The 19,178-nt window shown below is 60.3% G+C and overlaps 1 protein-coding gene across 5 annotated transcripts in view; it reads right to left on the minus strand.

Annotated features, from left to right (window-relative positions):
* The window catches only part of PARVB (parvin beta), a 101,040-nt gene that overhangs the window by 16,317 nt on the left and 65,545 nt on the right, over nt 1-19,178 (minus strand). For all 5 annotated transcript variants that reach the window (XM_082739664.1, XM_082739667.1, XM_082739668.1 and 2 more), the window contains exons 4-8: nt 17,481-17,583; nt 11,818-11,958; nt 10,451-10,566; nt 7,651-7,709; nt 4,764-4,783 (exon numbers count right to left, since the gene is read on the minus strand). In XM_082739664.1, the coding sequence (XP_082595790.1) occupies nt 4,764-4,783; nt 7,651-7,709; nt 10,451-10,566; nt 11,818-11,958; nt 17,481-17,583 (439 nt within the window). The remainder of the gene's footprint in view (nt 1-4,763; nt 4,784-7,650; nt 7,710-10,450; nt 10,567-11,817; nt 11,959-17,480; nt 17,584-19,178) is intronic.

Below are 19,178 nucleotides of genomic sequence, written 5' to 3' on the forward strand. Positions count from 1 at the left end.
TCTCCAGCAATTCCTCTGGGGGTGTCCCCCTCTGTGGGAGCACTGGCAGGGCCTGAGGCGGCCTGTTCCATCGTGTCCCACCCTCCTCCTCCTTCCAGGTGAGCCCCGACCTGCTCTGCCAACTCAAGGGCCCAGCCGTGTGCTCCAAATCAACACAGAACCAGTCCCTTCCCTTTCCAATGGGAGGCACTGGAGGCCAGGCCAAGAAGGCTCTCAGCGGGTGAACAGCAGCTGGTGGGTGCCTGGTTCGAGCCTGTGTTGCTGGCGGGGGAGGGGACCTGGAGGCAGGAAGAGCCCCCTGCAGCCCCCTGCAGCCCAGAGTCCAGGCAGGAAGACTGAGGCCTCAGAGGGGATGCAGGGCTGTGGGGAGTCACGGGGGGGGGGGGCAGAGAGGGAAAGGGAGGAGGGCATCTGGAAGGCCCTGGAGCCCCGACTTCTGTCTTCCAGGAGCCAGCTGTCCCCCCCAAGGTGCCCGGGGCAACACAGGACCTCAGCCAGCAGAGAGGCCCACTATTACTAGCAGGGGCTTGAGGGCAGACCCCAGTGTGGAGGGCTGGGGGCTGGGGAGCCCAGCCAGATGGGAGTGCGGCGGGGGTAGGAAACCTCCACCGCGTCTCTGGGGGCGGCTGGGAGCCCAGAACCAGAGCTGACCCAGGGCTTGCTTCAGGACTGCCTGGCCTGCCCATGGAGGGGGAGGGAGGCAGAAATCAGAGAGAAGACAGGCTGGTACCCAAGTAAGCGGAGAAGCAGGTCTCCTAGAGGAAGCGTCCCAGCCCTTCCCCGCAGCCCAGCCCCAAAAAGGAAGGCGCTCGGTGTCCAAGGCCTAGGGCATGGGGACGCAACTCACGGCCCCATCCCAGGTAGCATCCTCCTTGGCCTGGGGGGTGGGGAGAGGGAAGGTGGGAGGTAAAGAGGAAGAGAGAGGTGGGAGGGGGCTGTGTGTGTGTGTGCAAGCATGTGTGGTGTGCATCTGCACACCCACGTCGGCCGCATGTGCATGCATATGCGTGTGCATGGGGTGTGTGCAGCGTGCACACACGCACGAGAGCACACATGCACGTGTGGGGGGTGTACCTGGCACGTACGCACCCATGCACGGGGGCTGCGAGCATTCACGGGGGACGACCCCCCAGCTTCCTCCACCTGAAACCCAACAGCAACCGAAAGGCCCGACCATGCAGAGCGGCCCCTCCTCCCGCTCCTCTACCCAGGCAGCTGTAAATTATTTTTATAATCATTTAAGTCAGATGAGACTCAATACGACAGTCTGCAAAGGGAGGGGGAAAAAAGCTAAATCTTTACAAAGCAAAACACAAACTTTAAATGCAGCTTGAGAAAAACTCTCGGAGCAGGAGAGAGCTTGACGTCAGCCGGGTATATTTAGCTGGGCCACCGCTGGGCTCAGAGCGAAGGCGTGCAGGGGAGCCGCGGGAGGGAGCGGAGGCCCGCTGGCCCCTGTGCTGCCCTCACCTGCTGCCGGCTGGGCCTCGGGAATGAAAACAGGTCCCGGAACATCAGGCCACTCACCTCCTTCCCTAACCCCGTTTCCTCCTCCGTAAAGTGGGAGTAAAAATAGTCCCCAGCGCACGGCTGGTGTCAGAACGAAACACACGGGACATCGAGGGACAAGCCCACTGCCTGGCAGACGGGTCACTGGGGCTCGGGCTCAGTTCATTCGATGCCCCCTCTGAGTCTGCCCCTCCCTAAGGTCCCTCGGGAAGCTCTGGCAACAGTCACGGGGACAAACAGGGAGGGACACGGGCCCGGTGGAGGCAGATGGGTAAACTGAGGTAGCCAGAGAGGGCTCAGAAAGGGGCCCCATCAGCTGGGACGGGCCGGCGTCTGGCCCAGCACAACCCTCACGGGTGTGACCATCAGTCCAAATAAAGTTGTTTTGTTTGTTTAACCTTTTTAAAATATAAATAGGAATTTCTGGCTCATCTGCAGGAACTGGAAGTGTGGCAGCACGGAGCCCGCCTCCCGCCCGCCCGGCGTCATGCGCCACCCACGGCTGTGGGGTCTGGGCGCCCCCGTCTGCCCCACCGCCACCCCGCGCGGAGGCTGAGGGGCAGGCGACCACACGATGTTCCAGCCACTTCCCCGTTCCTGTGAGCGGCCTGGTCCACGGAAGCATCAAGTCTGGGGCCCATGGACAAAGGGACAGGTGACCGAGGGGGCGTCACACGGGAGCCTCGGGCCTAGCCGGGGTTTCCTGGGACAAGAAAGGGAGGAAGGGCGTTCCAGACAGAGGGAACAGAAAGTGCAAACAGAAGCACAGGAAAGCCAGGGAAGCTGGGGAGGGTTGCAGACCCTGTGGCCTGAGGGAGGCTCAGAGCAGGTCTCACGGGGCAAGGAGTCCCCCAGGGTGGCAGCAGGAGGTGGCACAGCTGGCCCAGTCAGGCTGCAGTGGGGGCACAAGCTCTGTTGGCAGAAAGGGGAGACCCGAGGAAGAGATGGGGAGCAGAGGAGGAGAGCTTCTCCCGCTTCTCCCCGCGCTTCTCCCCTGTCCCGAAGCCCGGGGCGGGGGAGGGGCCGCCTGCGGGGGAGATGCAGCCAGCAAGCCTGTTGCCATGGAGACCAGGCAGCAGCTCCCAGCTCCTCTGGGGAGATGGGCCTCCCAGCCCACCTCAGCCAGGACAGGGATGACTCAGGGAAGGGGCGGGCCTCCGTGTGGGGGGCAGGGCAACCCCTCCATGCCAAGCTCACAGCGCTCAGGTGAGAAATGAGCACAGAGCAGGACCTGTTGTGAAACCCAGTGGGCAGACATAGCCACGGAGGGTCCCCCTGGAGCTCTAGAAGCTCCTGGATGTCTGCAGCCCAGGGCTGGCGGCTCCGGGGAAGGCACGCCGAGGAAGACACAGCTCCAGCCCACAGGACGCTTACCGTTCAAGGAGCCACAGGGGAAGGGGCACACAGAGGGGCCGAGGGTCCCCAGGCCATCCCAGCACCCAGAGTCTGCCAGGCGGTGGCAGCTCTCCGTGAGCACCAGCGAGCGCAGGAGTAAAGAGACAGGCTGGGCGGGGGCAGGGCAGCCAGGGTGGGCCTCCTGGGAAGAGCTGAGGAGTGAGCCACGTGGGGGGGGGGGGGCCGTTGGCGAGCCCAGAGGGAGGGCACTCTGAGCAGAGGGCACTCAAAGTGGGAGACAGGGATGGGCCCCCCGGGGTGCTCTCAGAGGAACAGGGGAGCTACAGGCGGAGGACATGCGGGCAGAGTGAGGAGGCAGAGAGGCGGCGAGACGCATGCGGAGGGGGTGGTCTACAGGGCTCGGAGGCCACCTCAAGGGCCGTGGCTTTGCCTTAAGCCAAGGTGGAGGGTAAAGAGTGAGGGGTAAAGGGGTGTCTTAGGGCACCTGACCCCCAAATCAAAGGGCGAGCCTGGGACCAGGACCCGGGGGGGAGGGAAGGAGGTCCGACCTCGGTGCGGGGGGGCTGGAGGGGCCCACGGGAGAAGGGCTGGCAGAGGCTGCCCGTCTGGGTACCCAGGGGGCCTCGGCACTTGCACCAGCAGAAGCCGAAGCCGGGGTGGCGCTCACGGCTGTCACCCGCTGACGGCCTGCTCGTGTTTCACAAGCAGGGCGAGCCTCTCTAGTAGTGGTTCCACGGCCCCGAAGGCTCAAACGCCGGCGCGGCAGCTGAGTCCACTTCTCATACCGCGACACCCGGCTGCTTCCCAGCATGTCGTCACCCTGTGCCCAGAAGCTACTGCACTGTTCGCCCCCCGGCCGCGGCACACAGCCCCCCGCGGCACGGATGCTCCCTGGGTCCCCCAAACCTCCAACCAGGCCTGTGCCCAACAGGCACAGGATGGGACATGGCTCAGAGAATCAAAGACCCTCGATGCTCTGACGGCCCTACTCAGACCCAGGGCCTGACCCCTGTCCCCTCCAGGAGCCCACACCGGCCCCATGGCCTGCACTCCCCACTGCCATGGGACACCCCCAACTGGACATGGGGCGGTTCCCTCTTCCTCCCTTTCTTTAAAATAACAAAGACACGTAAAAAGACTGAATCGCTACTCAAAAATCGTGAAGACCGTGAACTTCCCCAGCGCGGCATTAGGCTTACTTCAGGAAGTCTGAGGACATCAACAGGGACCCACGTCCCCTCTTCGCACACAAGCCACAGTGGCGTGCCACGGGCCCCTACGATACCCGTGAGGGGACGGGGCCCTGTGGTCAGACCCATGGCTGACTCCAGGGTGGCAGGCTTCCCCCTGGGGACCCCACAGCTACAGGATGAACTCCAGCCGGGCACGCTTGAAGGGCACGCGGGAACACGTGTACTTGGCTTCCACTTCTGCTAACAGCCGTGCTCCCTGCAGAAAAGTGGCCTTTGGGGGTCCAGAGCTTTCTGTTTCAAAATAGTCTCCAAAGCAATGAGCTTCACTCACACGGCCTCTGGCTACGGCACAGACTCCCCACCCTGGAGGGTTTAAACGAGGTCCCAAGCTGTCCTGCTATCTGCCGCCCCTCGTGGAGAAGAAGGTAGGGTCATGCTGCTTGCCACGGGGTTGGGAACAGCTCTCTGGGGACTAAAGGGAGTCCCGACCTCGTCACCCCCCACCAGGCTTTTCTTATCCCCCCCACTGCCTGCAGCAGCTCAGAGAAGCAGACAGACCCCAGGGGGAGGTACAGGAGACCCCACAGGGTCGGTCCTGTGGGCCCTGCACCCTGGGGGACAGCGCGTATCCACGCATCTGGGAACTTCTTGCCACAGCCCGCAAGTGCCCATGACCTTGGACCCGCCCGCCCTACAGGTACTTACCGAAGCGACCCATCATCCTCCTGCAAACAAGAACAGACGGAGAGAGAGAGAGCTGTCAGCGGGCGCTCAGACACTGTGCGGTGAGGTCACGATGGAGGGAACCCCAAAGTCGGAGCCCCAAATTGTCCTGCTGAAGGGCTCTTTACAAAAATGTAAATTCTGTCTTAAAACAGATTCTCCGTCCCTCTCATCACAAACGCCAGGTGCGTGTGTGGGTTTCTAAATATGAGCACAGGATCAGCAGCAAGTGGCCACCTTGAATCAAACCACCCCTGAAGGCCATTTGGGGGGATTAAATTATGGGAGCAGTGAACAGGAAGAATGGTTCAGCAGATAACAGGTCTTCTGGGGTCGCTGAATGGGAAACTTTGAAGTCCAGGGTGCAGATCACCCAAGGGTCCCACCGTGGTAAGCTGCCCGTTCAGAGAAACACAAAACTCAGGGATCCTAAAGAATCAGAGGCTGGACCCTGATCTAGCAGGTGGAGGCTGAAACCACAAGGCACAGAGGCTAGTCCCTCCATGAGGACTGCGAGGGCCCCGGGCACAGGTCCTCCCCTGCTTGAGCTTCCTGAGAGGCGAGGGGGTCTTCAGATTGTCCCCAAATGCCTCTAGACTTGAGTCTTTAGGCTCCAACTTATTTAACAAATACTTCTTGAGCAGCTACTATGGGCATGCCATGAAAATGCAGAAATAAACAGCCGGCTCCCATGAACCCCATGGCCCTGCCCCATAAGCTCCCATTTCAACACAGTCCACGTGTACCCAAAGTGTCACATACAGGAGATGCTACGGGAACTAAAAGGAAGCCAGCCATTTGTGTTTGGCAAACAGGGAGGGCTTCCTGGAGGAGGGGACCTCAGAACCGGCTCTAGAAAGAGACAGGAAGGAGGCCGAGGCTAGACAGAAGGTGCAGAGGATCTCTGGGGCTGCAGGACGCTGGGCTGCCAGAATGCCAAGGCCAGAAGGAGTGGGAAGGCCAACGGGCTGATGGGACAGTACTTTGTGGTTTTCGCAGACATCTGATGACTTAGATGCTCCACACAATGCCCTATGGCCACACAGAGGGGGAGGGATTGGAGAGAGCACGCCCAGAGTCGGGGAGACCAGACAGGAGACTGGCGATCCCTCCCCATCCTGAGTCTGGGGCCACACAGCACTTCCTACAAGCTGCCTAGGCTGGAATCCACATTTCTACAGACACGGCCTTTGTCACCAGCTAGCCTGCCAGCCCCTGTCCCAAACCCCTCCACCTCCCAGTGCCCAGCACAGTGCCCTCATGCTGGTCACTGCTGTGAGCTGTACGGCCCATTCACCACCCTCTACCCACCCCCCACCCCCGCTAGCTCCGATTCCAGAGCTCCTAACTCCCCCAGCTGCCCTCCCTCAGGTCACCAAACCCTGGCCACAGTCCCTCCCAGGGCTGCACCCCCACCCCTGCCACAGGCCCAGCTGCCTCTCCCAACGGCAGGCAGTGCGTCTCCACCTCCCCACCCAGGATGATCTTGTGACTTGCTCTGACCCACAGAATATGAGGACACCGCATGGGGCAGGGGGCCGGAACCCTGAGGGCGCCCTGGGAGGAAGCCCAGGACCCCAAGGACGAGGCACAGGTACAGGGACAGAGGCCTGCCACCCGCCACCACCAAGCACCAGACGAACTGAACACCTGCCCGGCCTAGCCCAGCCCAGTCCAATCCATAGCGTCATCAGCAGGTAACGGACTATCGTTCTAAGCTGCTTGGATTGGGGGGGCTTGTAACATAATCATAAGACACGACCCCACTCCTCATTCCCCTCCTCCTGCTCCCAAACAGGCCAGGCTGAACTGAGCACCAGGTCCCTTGTCCCTTGCGCCGCCCCTCCCCCACCCCACCCCCACCCCCATGGATTTGGAACAGATGTGCTGCCTCTCAGGCCACATGGCAGTGGCTTCCCAATTCACCCGGCAGCTCCCACTCCAGAATGGTCTCCCGTGTCAGCCTGGATCTGTGAAAGACCAGACGTGACACGTCCGGTGACACGGGAATCAATCACTCGGGGGACGGAGCAGGAGCGCTCACGGAGACAATCCATCGTTCATGTTCTGTTTCATCTGAACCAGGTTTGGGGGAGGGGCACCAATGCAGTGAATTTTTAAAGGTCCTTAACAAGGGGCCGTGGGGGCTCCTAAAAGCTACCTGCAAAGCAGACCATTTGACTGGCTACGTTCAGTAGATTCGAAGCCTTTTAGACGTCTTAAAAGTTGCCGTCCGGCTTTCCCTACGAGACGAGCGACAGTCCACACGCTCTCAAAGGAATTTCTGGGTCAGAAGTGTGGCTCTCTCTCCCACGGAGCTGATGCCCGGGCGCACAGAGGAGCCGCGACAAGGGGTCCCCTGACCATTCTGAACCCCTTCTCCCCTCACCCAGCCTCCTCGAAGTTCACCTTCTAAAATAAGGAATATACATCCAAAGGCTTCGGAGAAGAACTCCGTCCTCACACGGAAAACTCTGAAGGCGCCAGCACACTCACCTTACAAAGGCTCAAGGTTTTAAATTCCCCTTAACCGTTTCCTCCTTGGAGGAGATTCTGAATGGGATTGGCTCTATTTCTGTTTGCTCATCGTTCTTGGTGCTGCTCCAGAAAAGATTTCAGGCCGCCTCGGGAAGTTCTAATTCCCGTGCCGCATGTGGTTTGCCTACTTTTCTATTTGGGAGAATTTCTCATTTAAATACCAAATCAAACTATCTTGCCCTTCCTTGCAAGGGAAAAAAAAAAAATCCTTGAAGAAGAAGTGCACGCAGGTCCTAAAGCTAGGACAGCGGATCTCATCCCTGGGTCGAGGGACGCGCGCAGAAGTGGGCCCCCCCGCGTCCGTGCCGGTCCCCGGCTGGTGTCCACTTACTCCGTTGTCGTGGTCAGCTCCTCCGTGACGTGGCTGGAGTGCAGCAGGCCTTCTCGCTTCTGCAAACCCCAAAATGAACAAATAAACACACCAACACGTGGGCAGGCAGAGGGGACAGGAGGAAGGATATCACTGGCGTGGTCCTGAGCTGCGTGCAGACCACACTGGACAGCATCCAAGCCATGCCCGCAGGGGCGGACTGCAGGTGACTCCAGGGGGTGACCCTTTTGGTGGCTGGAAACTGTCCCCTCCCCTCCTCCACCCTCTCCCTAGCCTCTCTGCCTTGCTCTGAGAGCAGGCAGCTGGCGGGGGCAGGGGGGTTGTCAGGATTAATACCCTAGCTCCCCGAGGGAACCCGTATGCCCTGCAGCTGGGAGAGGGACGGGGCACGGGGAATCCCCATAACAAGAGGAGCAGCCAGTGTAAGGACAGGCACGCTTGCCTAAGTAGGACGCCTCCCCCACACCGTCCACCCCAGAAGTCATGTCCGTTCCGAACCTCGGAACGTGACCTTGTTTGGAAACACGGTGTTGGCAGATAGAGCTAGTTAAGAGGAAGCCATAAGGCACTAGGGTAGGTCCCAAATCCAACACGACTGGAGCCTTCGTAAGAGAAAACAGCCACAGGCACAGAAGGAAGACTGACAACAGAGCCAGTGCCTGGACAGACGCACCTACAAGACTGGGAACCCGGAGGGCTGCCTGAAGGCACCATCCTCCCCTGGAGGCTTTGGAGGGAGCGGGGCCCTGCCAAGTCCTCTGTAGGCCTTCCGGCCTCCCTAACAGTGAAGGAACAATGTCTGTTATTTTAAACACCCAGGCTGTGGTCTTTTGCAACAGCAGTGCTAGGACACAACACTGTGTGTGACGGAATTCTCCGGAAGCCCACAGGTGTGAAGAGGCCTGGATGGTGGCAGGGTGGGGGTTCAGGGATGGGGAGTAGCCTGCATGTCCCCAGACCCCAGGGCAGCTCTCACCAGCCAGCTAATCCAACCACTGTAAGCCCTTACGTGAACCCCTCGAGACACGGGGAACTCACTCCCTAGCAGGGGGGCCCACCGTGGACACCTCTGGAGATCGGAGCTCACCAGCCCTTCCAGAACTTGGCCTCCAGGGAAGCCTCGCGGCTGGTTCTTGCTGGTGAAAAGCAGGCACCCTGCCGCGGAGCCCGTCAGCACCCACGGGCTCCCGGAGAGCCGCCAGCGAGGCCAGAGACACTTCGCTCCCTCACGTATCCACACAGCTGTTGGGCACCTACCTGATGCCGGGCCCGGGGCGAGGGAGCAGACACACGAGGCTGAGTGTTTCCGTTTTATAACATCATCTCAGATCTCTGGGGGAAATCACTGCAACTCGGAGAAATCAAGGGCTCACCCGCGGCCACGCTGCCGGGTAGTAACGAGGCCCCGTCCTCACCCCTTCCCTCCTTGGACCTCCACATTCCTTGCATCTCCCATCTCCGACCAGAGAATCGAACACGGAGGGCCAGGCCTTGGGGTCTGGGAGGACGGCTTCTGAGGCCAGAGGCCGGCCAGTTCTCGGGACCTCCGCCCCCCGATGCACGCCCCTTTGGATGTGGCCCGAAGCATCCTTCCGTAACCCTGGTCAGGCAGGAGGCGCCAGCAAGTGCTTGCCCGCATCAGTAAAACTTTTTGAAAACCCAAAAGATTTTCTTGGACCCAAGCACAGCCTGAAAGGAAATGCCTTAATCACCAAGCCACACAGCGCTCATGGGGCCCCGAGACTGATGGACACGGGTTTGAGAACCACATGCCCATGTGTCCTTGCGAAGCCTTTCCCGGCTGGTAGCCATGGGTGAGCCCCGAGGGCTGGGGCAGCAGAATTGGTCCCCGACCCCATCACCACCATGGACCATAAACCTCCCTCCTTAGGAAGCAAGCAGGGGCCCCACAGCGTGGGGTGTGGGGGGGGAGTAACCCTCGCCTGCTGCCAGAAAGGGGACATTCCCGCCCCGCAGGGTCCGGGCAGAGCTCTCAGGGTAATGGAGGGGACAGGCGCTTCATAAAACCAGGACCAGCCAGAGCCGCAATTGCAGCCCGCAGAAGGCACAGAGCCGCTAAGGGAAAGAGTAGAGTTGGACATCGCAGTGCATGAACACACAGACATTCGGGTTCCGAGCAAAACCTCATCGGTCTGGCAGGAGAGTGGTGCTTTCGCAAGCAAAGTGTTTTCCCCGTTTGGTGTCCCCGACAGCCAGGGCTCAGGGCCAAGTACACAGTAGGTGCTTCCTATGCATTTACTGGACAAGACCACAAACACAGAGCTGGGACTGGGTCTGTCCCCTTCAACGCAGGGGACGCGGCAGGAAAGGCTGCTTTGCCCCTCCAGCTCCCAGTTACACCTCTCCAAGGGAAGCAAACGAAACGACCCTAAGAGGGCAATCGCGGGGACTGGAGGAGATAATTCACAGCAGATGCAGAGAAAGCTTTCATCAGGGTATCCATTTCATACCGCTGGTCTCAACCCGCTCCGGTGAGTAATAAGCTCATTCAAGAGAACTGAATTCCAACCACTTGGCTTTGGAGAGAAATGAATGTTCTTTTTTAAAAAATGCTGGAAAATTAAACCTCAACACACTCATTGCCTTTGAATCTGCCTCTCTCCAAATCAGTGCCATTGTTCTGGCTCTGACATGTGTCCCCAAGCCAGGGCAAGACACACATTTTGTCAAGAGGGGAGAACAGAAGGTGGCCGCACAGGAGGGAGGGGAGAAAAGCAGCCGTGGGGGGAGTCCACGCGAGAAAAGCATCCGCACACCCACCCCGCCGCCCGCTACTCACCCGCACGACCACCACTTGCACGGACACGTGCTCTGGGAGGCGGATCGGGGCCCGGAAGTGCATGGCCAGCGCCACGAGCAGGTGCAGGATGGCCACCAGGTTCTTCCCGTGGATTGCTGGTCGGGGAGGGAAGACAGGAGCTGGTTTAGGTCAGGTTCCACAGGAACCCCGAGCCCAGATCCAAAAGGCAATAAAGACGCTGCATCCAAACGAGACCGCGGAGAAAAACCACGGTGGGGGGTGGGTGGGCGCGGGGGCCACGGGAAAATGAAGATGACGAATGCCTTGTGCGAGTCTCCTTCTCCTGCCTCATTAGCTTTCCTTCCTGTTGACTTGCAGGTGACACGGGCAACCGCTTTCCAAGCATCGCATTTATAAAAGGGGTCAGCAGGGGTGGGGTGGTGAGGACACAGAGCAGGCAGGAGAGTGAGGTTAGCCCAGGGAAGGGAGCATTTTGTGGAAAATGGGTCATCGTGGCCACTTAGAGGTCACAATGACGTGCATCACCTCCCGGCCGCTCAGGCCTCCCTCTGCCCCAGCCACGGCCTGCGCGAGGGACAGGAGCACGGGGGGCCGGCACTCGGAGCGGGGAGATGGGAACCCCCGCCCCGCCTCGGTCCCTGGCTGCCGTCCCCACACTCCAGCTCTCCAGTCCTCGGACAGGCGCGGTCATACTCACTCCCATGCAGGCTTACAGCTTCCAAACACCCCAGTCCTCCCCCACGGCGCCCACGACCCTAGAGGCAGGCCTGGGTCTCTGACACGTCCCGATGCCAAGAAACCAGATGCCGTCACCACAGCCTGAGGCTCGTTCCTCCAAAGCCCAGGGGACCCTGGCAGCAGGGAGAGCTTCCCCGCCAGGCCCTGCCTGTTCTACACTGAGGATGGGGGGGGGGGGGGCGCTCCCGACAAAGAACTTTCTGGCTTTAGTTCTTCACCTTCCGGTGTCATGTCTGGGCTGGGAAGACCGTGATGCCTCATACTGGCCGTGCAAGCGCACTCCGGGATCTACCCAGAGGCCGGCAGGAACCTCTTCCTGGGGATCGTGCTGTCGGGGCCACTGGTGTATGCGCTTGGCTCCCTTCCAAGAACCCCACAGAGCTTCTCTCTCTTTCCCCTACTTCCTCTGGGAGCCTCCCCTGCCCCACCAGACCAGAAACATCTCTCCTCTCTAAAGCACGGGGGCGGGGGGAGGCAGTGACAGGAGCGAGCTTCCAAGAGCAGGGACACTGGCTTCGGCCCGTCTCACTGCCTTCCAGACAGCAGCAGCACGAACGGGTTTTGAACGTGCAAGCCCAGAGAGGCCACGATGAATGACAGCATGGCAAGCTGTGGGGACAGGCCCGGCGGCCCCCGAGACCACTCACAGTCAACGGTCCACTGGAGCGCCCAGCCGTGGGGCCGCAACAGGCCGTGCACGGCTTCGAGCACCGTCTGCAGCTTCTGCTTCTGCCCGATCTCGGACTGCGTCACCTCAGCCACGTTCAGCTTGCAGTCCGCTAGCTTTTCTACAACAAGAAGGACAAGAGCAAGACACAGGGGTCAGGAGACGCTGGAGGGTCTCAGGGCCACCAGTGACCCAGCTGCAAGGGGGCCGGCCGCTCCCTCCCCCAGACTGGGGCGAGCAGATCATCACAGCGCTTGGAGCTTTCTAGTCCTTCGTGCTCCTTGGGAAAGTGCTCTAGAGCGGGAAAGGGGGTGTGGAGGTCGAGGCCAGAACGGGAGGTGTCCCGCTTAGGAACATTCTAGGCACGTGACATGGGAAAATGACTCGAGGTGCACTTGCGAGGCAGGGAGGGGACCCGCAGGGACTCCGGGGATGGGCCAGAGCAGGACAGGCGGTGCAGTGGGTCCCCTTGTTTCTCTAACAGCAGGACACCGCGGTAAGGACGGCGGATGTTCACAGACACTGCCACGAAGGACTTTATCCCTGAGAGCGAGCCGGGAGCAACCTGGGGGACCCTGACAAGAACCACCCCATCTGCCTGAGATCTAGGATAGACCCCAAGTCCGGCCCAGGGGCAAGCTCCGCCCACACCCCCTCCCCCACACAGGTCCCCCACCTGCTAAGGGGCAAGGGGAGAAGGGTCTCTACGACCCAGCTGTCCCCCCGACAGGCTGTCACTCCTCAGCAAAGCAACAGCAGCAGCAGAACACGGTGACCTGTTACCCGGGAGGGTGACCGTGCTGCCTGACGCAGAGCCCGACCGGCCGCGAGCCAGGACGTGGCTGCTGGCCGTGGCCCCGACAGGAGGGACAGCATGCCAGCCGTGGAGTCCAGGCCGGGCACAGTGGGGATCCCGTTTTGCAGGTGGCCCCCAGCAAAGCTCTGCGTACGGAGGCCCCTCACTCAACATTCTCTCCCTGCGTCCTCCCCTGCCCTCATCAGAACAAGAGTAAACCATGTTAATATTCCCTGCAGCATCATAGTGTAGAGCAACGCCTGCGGGGCTTGGGGCGCCCCTCCCTCCCTCCTCCCTTCCTTCCTTAGCTCACAAAAGAGCTATCTGAGCCCCTGTGTGCCAGGCACCGTCCTGGGGCCAGATGCAGCAGACAGGAGGCTCCCCAGCGGGCCGGCAGCCTCACCACCACCACCACATCAGGCTGCCAGTCGCCGCCGCCGCGGCCTCGAGGGCTAGAAGCGAAACAAAGCACCTCCACCAAGGGCGTCCTGCGGGGGCTATAAGTGGTTGCCGTTTACGTATTTTGATGTCCCTCTGCCTCGGGTAGGTCCCAGCTAGATAAGCCACAGCTGCTCCATACCGTACGGACACCCTCAAAATACACAGCAGGACCCCCAGGTGTGCCAGGGCGGAGTGCAGGGTCCTGGGGAAGGAAGGAGGTTGACAGAGCCGGGAGGTCCCAAAGCCTCGCCTGCTGGGAGACCGGGAGCCCGGCGCGCTCTGCCAGCCCCTCCACCAGGCAACCCTGCAGAACGGCAGCCTGAACACGGTGGCTGGAGGAGGGCCTGGCAGGGGTCCGGGAACAGAGCCCCAGAGACGGGGCGTAAACGATGTCAGCTTGCTCTCAGAACCCTGGAGGTTAGAGACTGGAGACTGGGGGTTAGAGACTGGAGACTGGGGGTTAGAGACTGGAGACTGGGGGTTAGAGACTGGAGACTGGGGGTTAGAGACTGGAGACTGGAGGTTAGAGACTGGAGACTGGAGGTTAGAGACTGGAGGTTAGAGACTGGAGACTGGGGGTTAGAGACTGGAGACTGGGGGTTAGAGACTGGAGACTGGAGGTTAGAGACTGGAGACTGGAGGTTGGAGACTGGAGGTTAGAGACTGGAGACTGGAGGTTGGAGACTGGAGACTGGGGGTTAGAGACTGGAGACTGGGGGTTAGAGACTGGAGACTGGGGGTTAGAGACTGGAGAATGGGGGTTAGAGACTGGAGACTGGGGGTTAGAGACTGGAGACTGGAGGTTAGAGACTGGAGACTGGAGGTTAGAGACTGGAGACTGGAGGTTGGAGACTGGAGGTTAGAGACTGGAGGTTAGAGACTGGAGACTGGGGGTTAGAGACTGGAGACTGGGGGTTAGAGACTGGCGACTGGGGGTTAGAGACTGGCGACTGGGGGTCGGCACAGCCGGTCTCCCCCGAGGCCTCTTTCCCCAGGTCCTCACGTACATCTGTGCTTACTTTCCTCTTCTTAAAAGGACCCCAGCCCTATGGGTTTAGAGGCCACCTTCCAATAACCTCATTTCAACCTAACAACCTTTAGAAAGACCCTGTCTCCAACTACAGTCATCCTGCGAGGTTCTAGGGATTACGATTTCAATTAGAGGACTTCTGGGCAGGGGGACTTCAGGGCGGGGTGGGGGGGACACAATCCAGCCCAGGACAGGAACCGAGGAGGCTAGTGGTTCGCGGGTGCTGCCCAAGGCCAGTCCTGCTGGATCAGACGGGCTGCCCGCGTCGCCTGCGTCACCGCCTAGTGACAGGCTTTGCTGCAGCAGCACCTGCCTTCGGAGCACGGAGAGGGACGGAAGACGCTGGGGGTGGGGGTGGTCCTCACATGTGGTTGGCAAACGTGCTGCAGCTGAATGCGGGGTCATGAACACACCTTGCGCAGGGAGGCCTGCCTTTTGCAAGGAGAAGGGAGCTCCATGAGTTAGAAGCAGGACCCCAGTGGGCCCGGTAGCCCCCCGGGGACCCTGGCAGCAGCACCCACCCTCTGCCCGCAAATGGCCTGAAGCCTGCCACGGGGCAGAGTCGGCAGCTGTTTCCAGAGTCTGCGCTGAAGAAGAGGGACCCATCCGGGGTCGTGCTGGGGACTCACACTCCGCCCTCTGTTCTCACTCCCGGCTCCTCGAAACATCCTTCCTCTACCCCTCCCGAGGGAGCACTCCCCGGGGGCCTCCGCCCTCACGGCTGGACCCTCAGACTCCTGCACGGGCTCCTCCTCTTTCTGACCCCTTCCTGACCAGGCAGGGCCCCGGCCGCAGACCTCTCCTCTCCCCAGGTGCACAGAAGTCAGCTTTGGCCTTGGCCCTCGCCACAGTCTCCTTTTTGGCGTTGGCTTCTACCTTTGGAGACAGTGACGAGCCCAATGTCTAGTCCACCCGGGTGCGATTCCTGCTAGCCCTGGGCTCGTGGACCACGTGCTCACACGGTCACTGCGGCAACTCGTCAGTAAGCCAGCAGTAAGCCATCGACGAGCAGGCAGCACGCACCGATTTTCTGTTCAGACCCGAATATTCTCCTCCACGGGTCTCTTCCTCCCGCAGACCAGTGTGCCAACCCCCTTGACATAGGAATGATTTTAGAATCGCCTGATCAAGTACTCAGGTAAGATACTGACAAGGGACAGAAGGCAGCTGCTCCGACAGAGGCTGCCGAGCAAGGGTTGCTCCCGTGACACTCTGTGGGTAACACAGCCAACGCGGGACGATGGAAAATCACGCAGCTTCACAGCGCGTGTGGAATCTGCCGGCGGAGGAGGGGACCAAAGGACATGCCTCAAGGGGCAAGACTCCTTACCTGATACCTGCTCTAAAGACCCCCCTGTCACTTGTTGCCTGGTGGGCACCAGCATCGTAGACAGGCAAATTCAGAGCCCGTCCTATGATTGGTGACAGTATCGAGGACCCCCCTACCCCCCACTCCCCCACTAGAACTCAGGCTCAGGACATGATTTTTTCAAGCAATTGGGTTAACGGAGCCACAGGGGCATGCAAAAGCCTCAGAAGGAAAAAAATCTGAGTGCTATTACTCTGAAGTTTGCTTCTGAAACTGCTAGGAAGAACCTCTCTCTGCCAGGAAGCCAGGCACCTGCTAGAGAACCCGTTTCCTGACAGCAGCATCACCCACTGCCAACGCTTTGAGTCCAAGGACCGAAGGGGAGCTCGGTCCTCACCTCAGACAAGGAGGACATCCGGTAACCCGGGCAGCTCCCCCATCGGAAGAATCCTTGCCTCCGGATCCAAAGATGCGTGCACTCCCCTCCCGTCTCTACTGAAGGGGTGGGTCACCGCGCGTGTCCACTGTGATGACCCTGAGGGCACCGTAGCCCCCGACAGGGCTGAGGATGACCCCGGGAATGACTATACCAACAAAACGATCTAAAACACTAGAACTCTGACTGATGCTTTTTTTTTAAATCTGCACATAATCCACGTACAGTGTTAGATCAGTTTCAGGTATACAATGTAACAATTCAATCTGCCATTTTTAATAATAAACAGGCGATAGTGATTACCAACCCCGATACCGTTTCAGATTTGGGCTTGTACCTCGGAGATGGGGATCCTTGGCTCAGCCAAATCCTGAGAAATTCTTGGCCGTGTGGCATTCGGCCAACTCACAAATCTGGGCCGTCCTCTCTGGGAGAGGCTCCCAGGTACCACGGTGTGAAGCATCAGCTCTGGGCTGCTGAGCTCTCCACCCTCACCTGGCCGCTGACTGACCTAGAACAGGCCTGTTCCTGCAATACCCACCTCCTCAACCCTCAACCCACCCTCCTCCCAAGGGGCTTCTGGTTCCCCAGCTGCTCAGGGACAAACCCAGCTGTCACGTCAGCCTCGACATCAGCTCCAACCTCCAAGATCTCTCCCCCGGGGTCTGCACCCCCCCCAATCTGAGCCACGTCATCTGATACCCAGGCTCCCTGATCTCCCGCGGGATCTCAGCTTCTGCCCCTGAGCCCTCCCTTCTGTACCCAGAAGCCCAGATAACTTTGTAAAACGCTTAGCTCGGATCATGTCACGGCCCTGTTAAAAGCCCTAGCGGCTTCCAATCACGTGGAATAAAAGCCTTGGTCGACCAGAGCTGGATGCGACCTGCCTCGTCCCATTTCCCAGCCCTGTCCAGCCCCCATGACCCCTCTCCCCCACCTCCTGCAGGCTCTTCCCATGGGTCTTTAAACACTACACTCTTCCTCACCTCAGAGTCTTGGCCCAGAATGTTCTTTCTGAGACAGATGTCCCCTTCCCAGAGGGCCGCCCCCACCACCAGACCCTCTCCAGCCCATGACCTCCTGGCTTCCTTCCTAGCGTGTGCCACTCTCTTAAAGCACCTGTCTGTGTCCTGTAACATTTCTCCTTACTCCCTCTGCTGAAATCAGGGGCACAGGTGGGCGAGGAGACCCCCCTCCCTATTGTTACCACTGCATCTCCAAAGCCCAGACCCAAACCTACCACAAGCTGAATCTTCGTCCAACAGACGAACGACCAACACAAGCACAACTTTTCCCCTCCCGATGTACTTTCAGAGGATGGGCAGAGTAAGGGAATGACATATGGGCCATCACCAATTGCATGTCTTTCAGGGCAAATTGCATCAGGCCATTCCCTCCCCACCCCGCCCCCTGCAGGAGGGCTGGCCTGCAGAGGAAGCGGCACCATTCTTGTCCCTTCTCTCTGGCCCCATGGGAACGTTCTGGAACCTGGGCGTGGCCTGCTGCAAAGAGGAGCCGCCACCTGGAGCGTGGGCTCAGAGCTGCGGCTCCAAGGCTGCCCTGAGGACGAGCAGCCCATGCCCCCTTGCAGAGAATCCAGTGGCCCTTTGCTGGGGATGCCCGAGACTCACCCAAGAGCTTCTGTAGCACCTGCCCGTCGTAAAAGTCCTCCTCCAGCTGCTTCACGATGATTCTCTCCTCCACCAGGACGTCATTGATCCAATCAATGAGAACCTGCGGACAAGGAGCGTCATGGCCTCACTTGCCATGCCAGGCAGACCAGGGCACCGCCAGAGCAGACCCGGGAACTGAGCGCTGCTGGGCACCGAGACGCACCCCGGCACAGCAGCTGAGCAGACAGGAAGGGAAAGACACGGCCTCGGCGGCTGGACTTTGCGTGGCATTTCACGAGGGGACGGGAGGAGGGCTGCCACCACCGTGACCCTGGGCATCCTCCTGGTGGGAGCTCGGGTGGACGGGGATGCTCTCAGGAAAAGGAAATGAGGATTCCCGTGCCCGGCGGCTTGGAGGAAGGCGTAACATGCGTGACAGCAGCACTGGCCCTCGCGGCCCGAGGCACGACAGGTGGCCCATTCGACATCCCTCCATCCCTCCCCCCCCCACAGGATCTGCACCAGAGCAGCTCCCGTCACCCTGAGCCTAAAGCCCTGGAGAGAAGGCTGTCCCAGACAGCCCGTGATTGACAGCTCTGAGCCCCTCTTCCTTTTAACACCTTTACTGAGATAGAATTCACATCCTACACCATCCACCCTCTGAAAGTGTGCAATTCAGGGGTTTGTAGTCTTCATGGACTCGTGCACCCATCACCACAATCAACGGAGAACAACATCATTGCCTCCAAAAGAAACCCGCGGCCCGTAGCAGGCCCTCCGAGCCCTCCGCGCCCTCCGAGCCCTCCGCGCCCTCCGAGCCCTCCGAGCCCTCCGCGCCCTCCGCGCCCTCCGCGCCCTCCGAGCCCTCCGAGCCCTCCGCGCCCTCCGAGCCCTCCGAACCCTCCGAGCCCTCCGCGCCCTCCGCGCCCTCCGAGCCCTCCGAGCCCTCCGCGCCCTCCGAGCCCTCCGCGCCCTCCGCGCCCTCCGCGCCCTCCGCGCCCTCCGAGCCCTCCGAGCCCTCCGCGCCCTCCGAGCCCTCCGAGCCCTCCGAGCCCTCCGCGCCCTCCGAGCCCTCCGGGCCCTCCGAGCCCTCCGAGCCCTCCGCGCCCTCCGCGCCCTCCGAGCCCTCCGAGCCCTCCGAGCCCTCCGCGCCCTCCGAGCCCTCCGGCCGACCACTCCACTCTCGCTCTCCGCCTGTGCATCCGTCTATTCTGATCTTTCGTATAAATGCACTTTCATGCCAATGGGATTCCCTATAAATTTCGTATCAATTGTATTTTATGTAACACGGGAGATTCTGCGTCTGGCTTCTCTCGCTAGGCACAATGTTTGCAGAGCTCACACGCTCCGAAACCCGGGTCAGAACTTATTCCCTCCCGTGGCAGAATGACACCCCGGCACACGGATCTGTCACGTCTCGTGGGTCCACTCGTCATAGCTGAGGGCTTCTGCACTGGCGCCACTTTTCGTGGCGTTGGGGAGTCCTGCTGCCCAGAACGTGGGCGTCCCGGTTTCCATGTGAACACACGCTCGCTTCTCGAGGCCAGCCTCCCGCTGGGGACTTTTCTCAACAAAGTATCCACTCTCCTCCTGGCGACCGACGACCAACGTATCATAAGAGATGACAGCTTCCGCTGTGAAGAGATCTATGGAGAAACAGGATTCCATTCGGCCAATCCCACTTCAGCCACTAAAGCAAACGGACGCCTGAACAGA

The sequence above is a fragment of the Mustela nivalis genome (assembly GCF_964662115.1).
Source record: "Mustela nivalis genome assembly, chromosome: 7".
NCBI lineage: Eukaryota > Metazoa > Chordata > Mammalia > Carnivora > Mustelidae > Mustela > Mustela nivalis.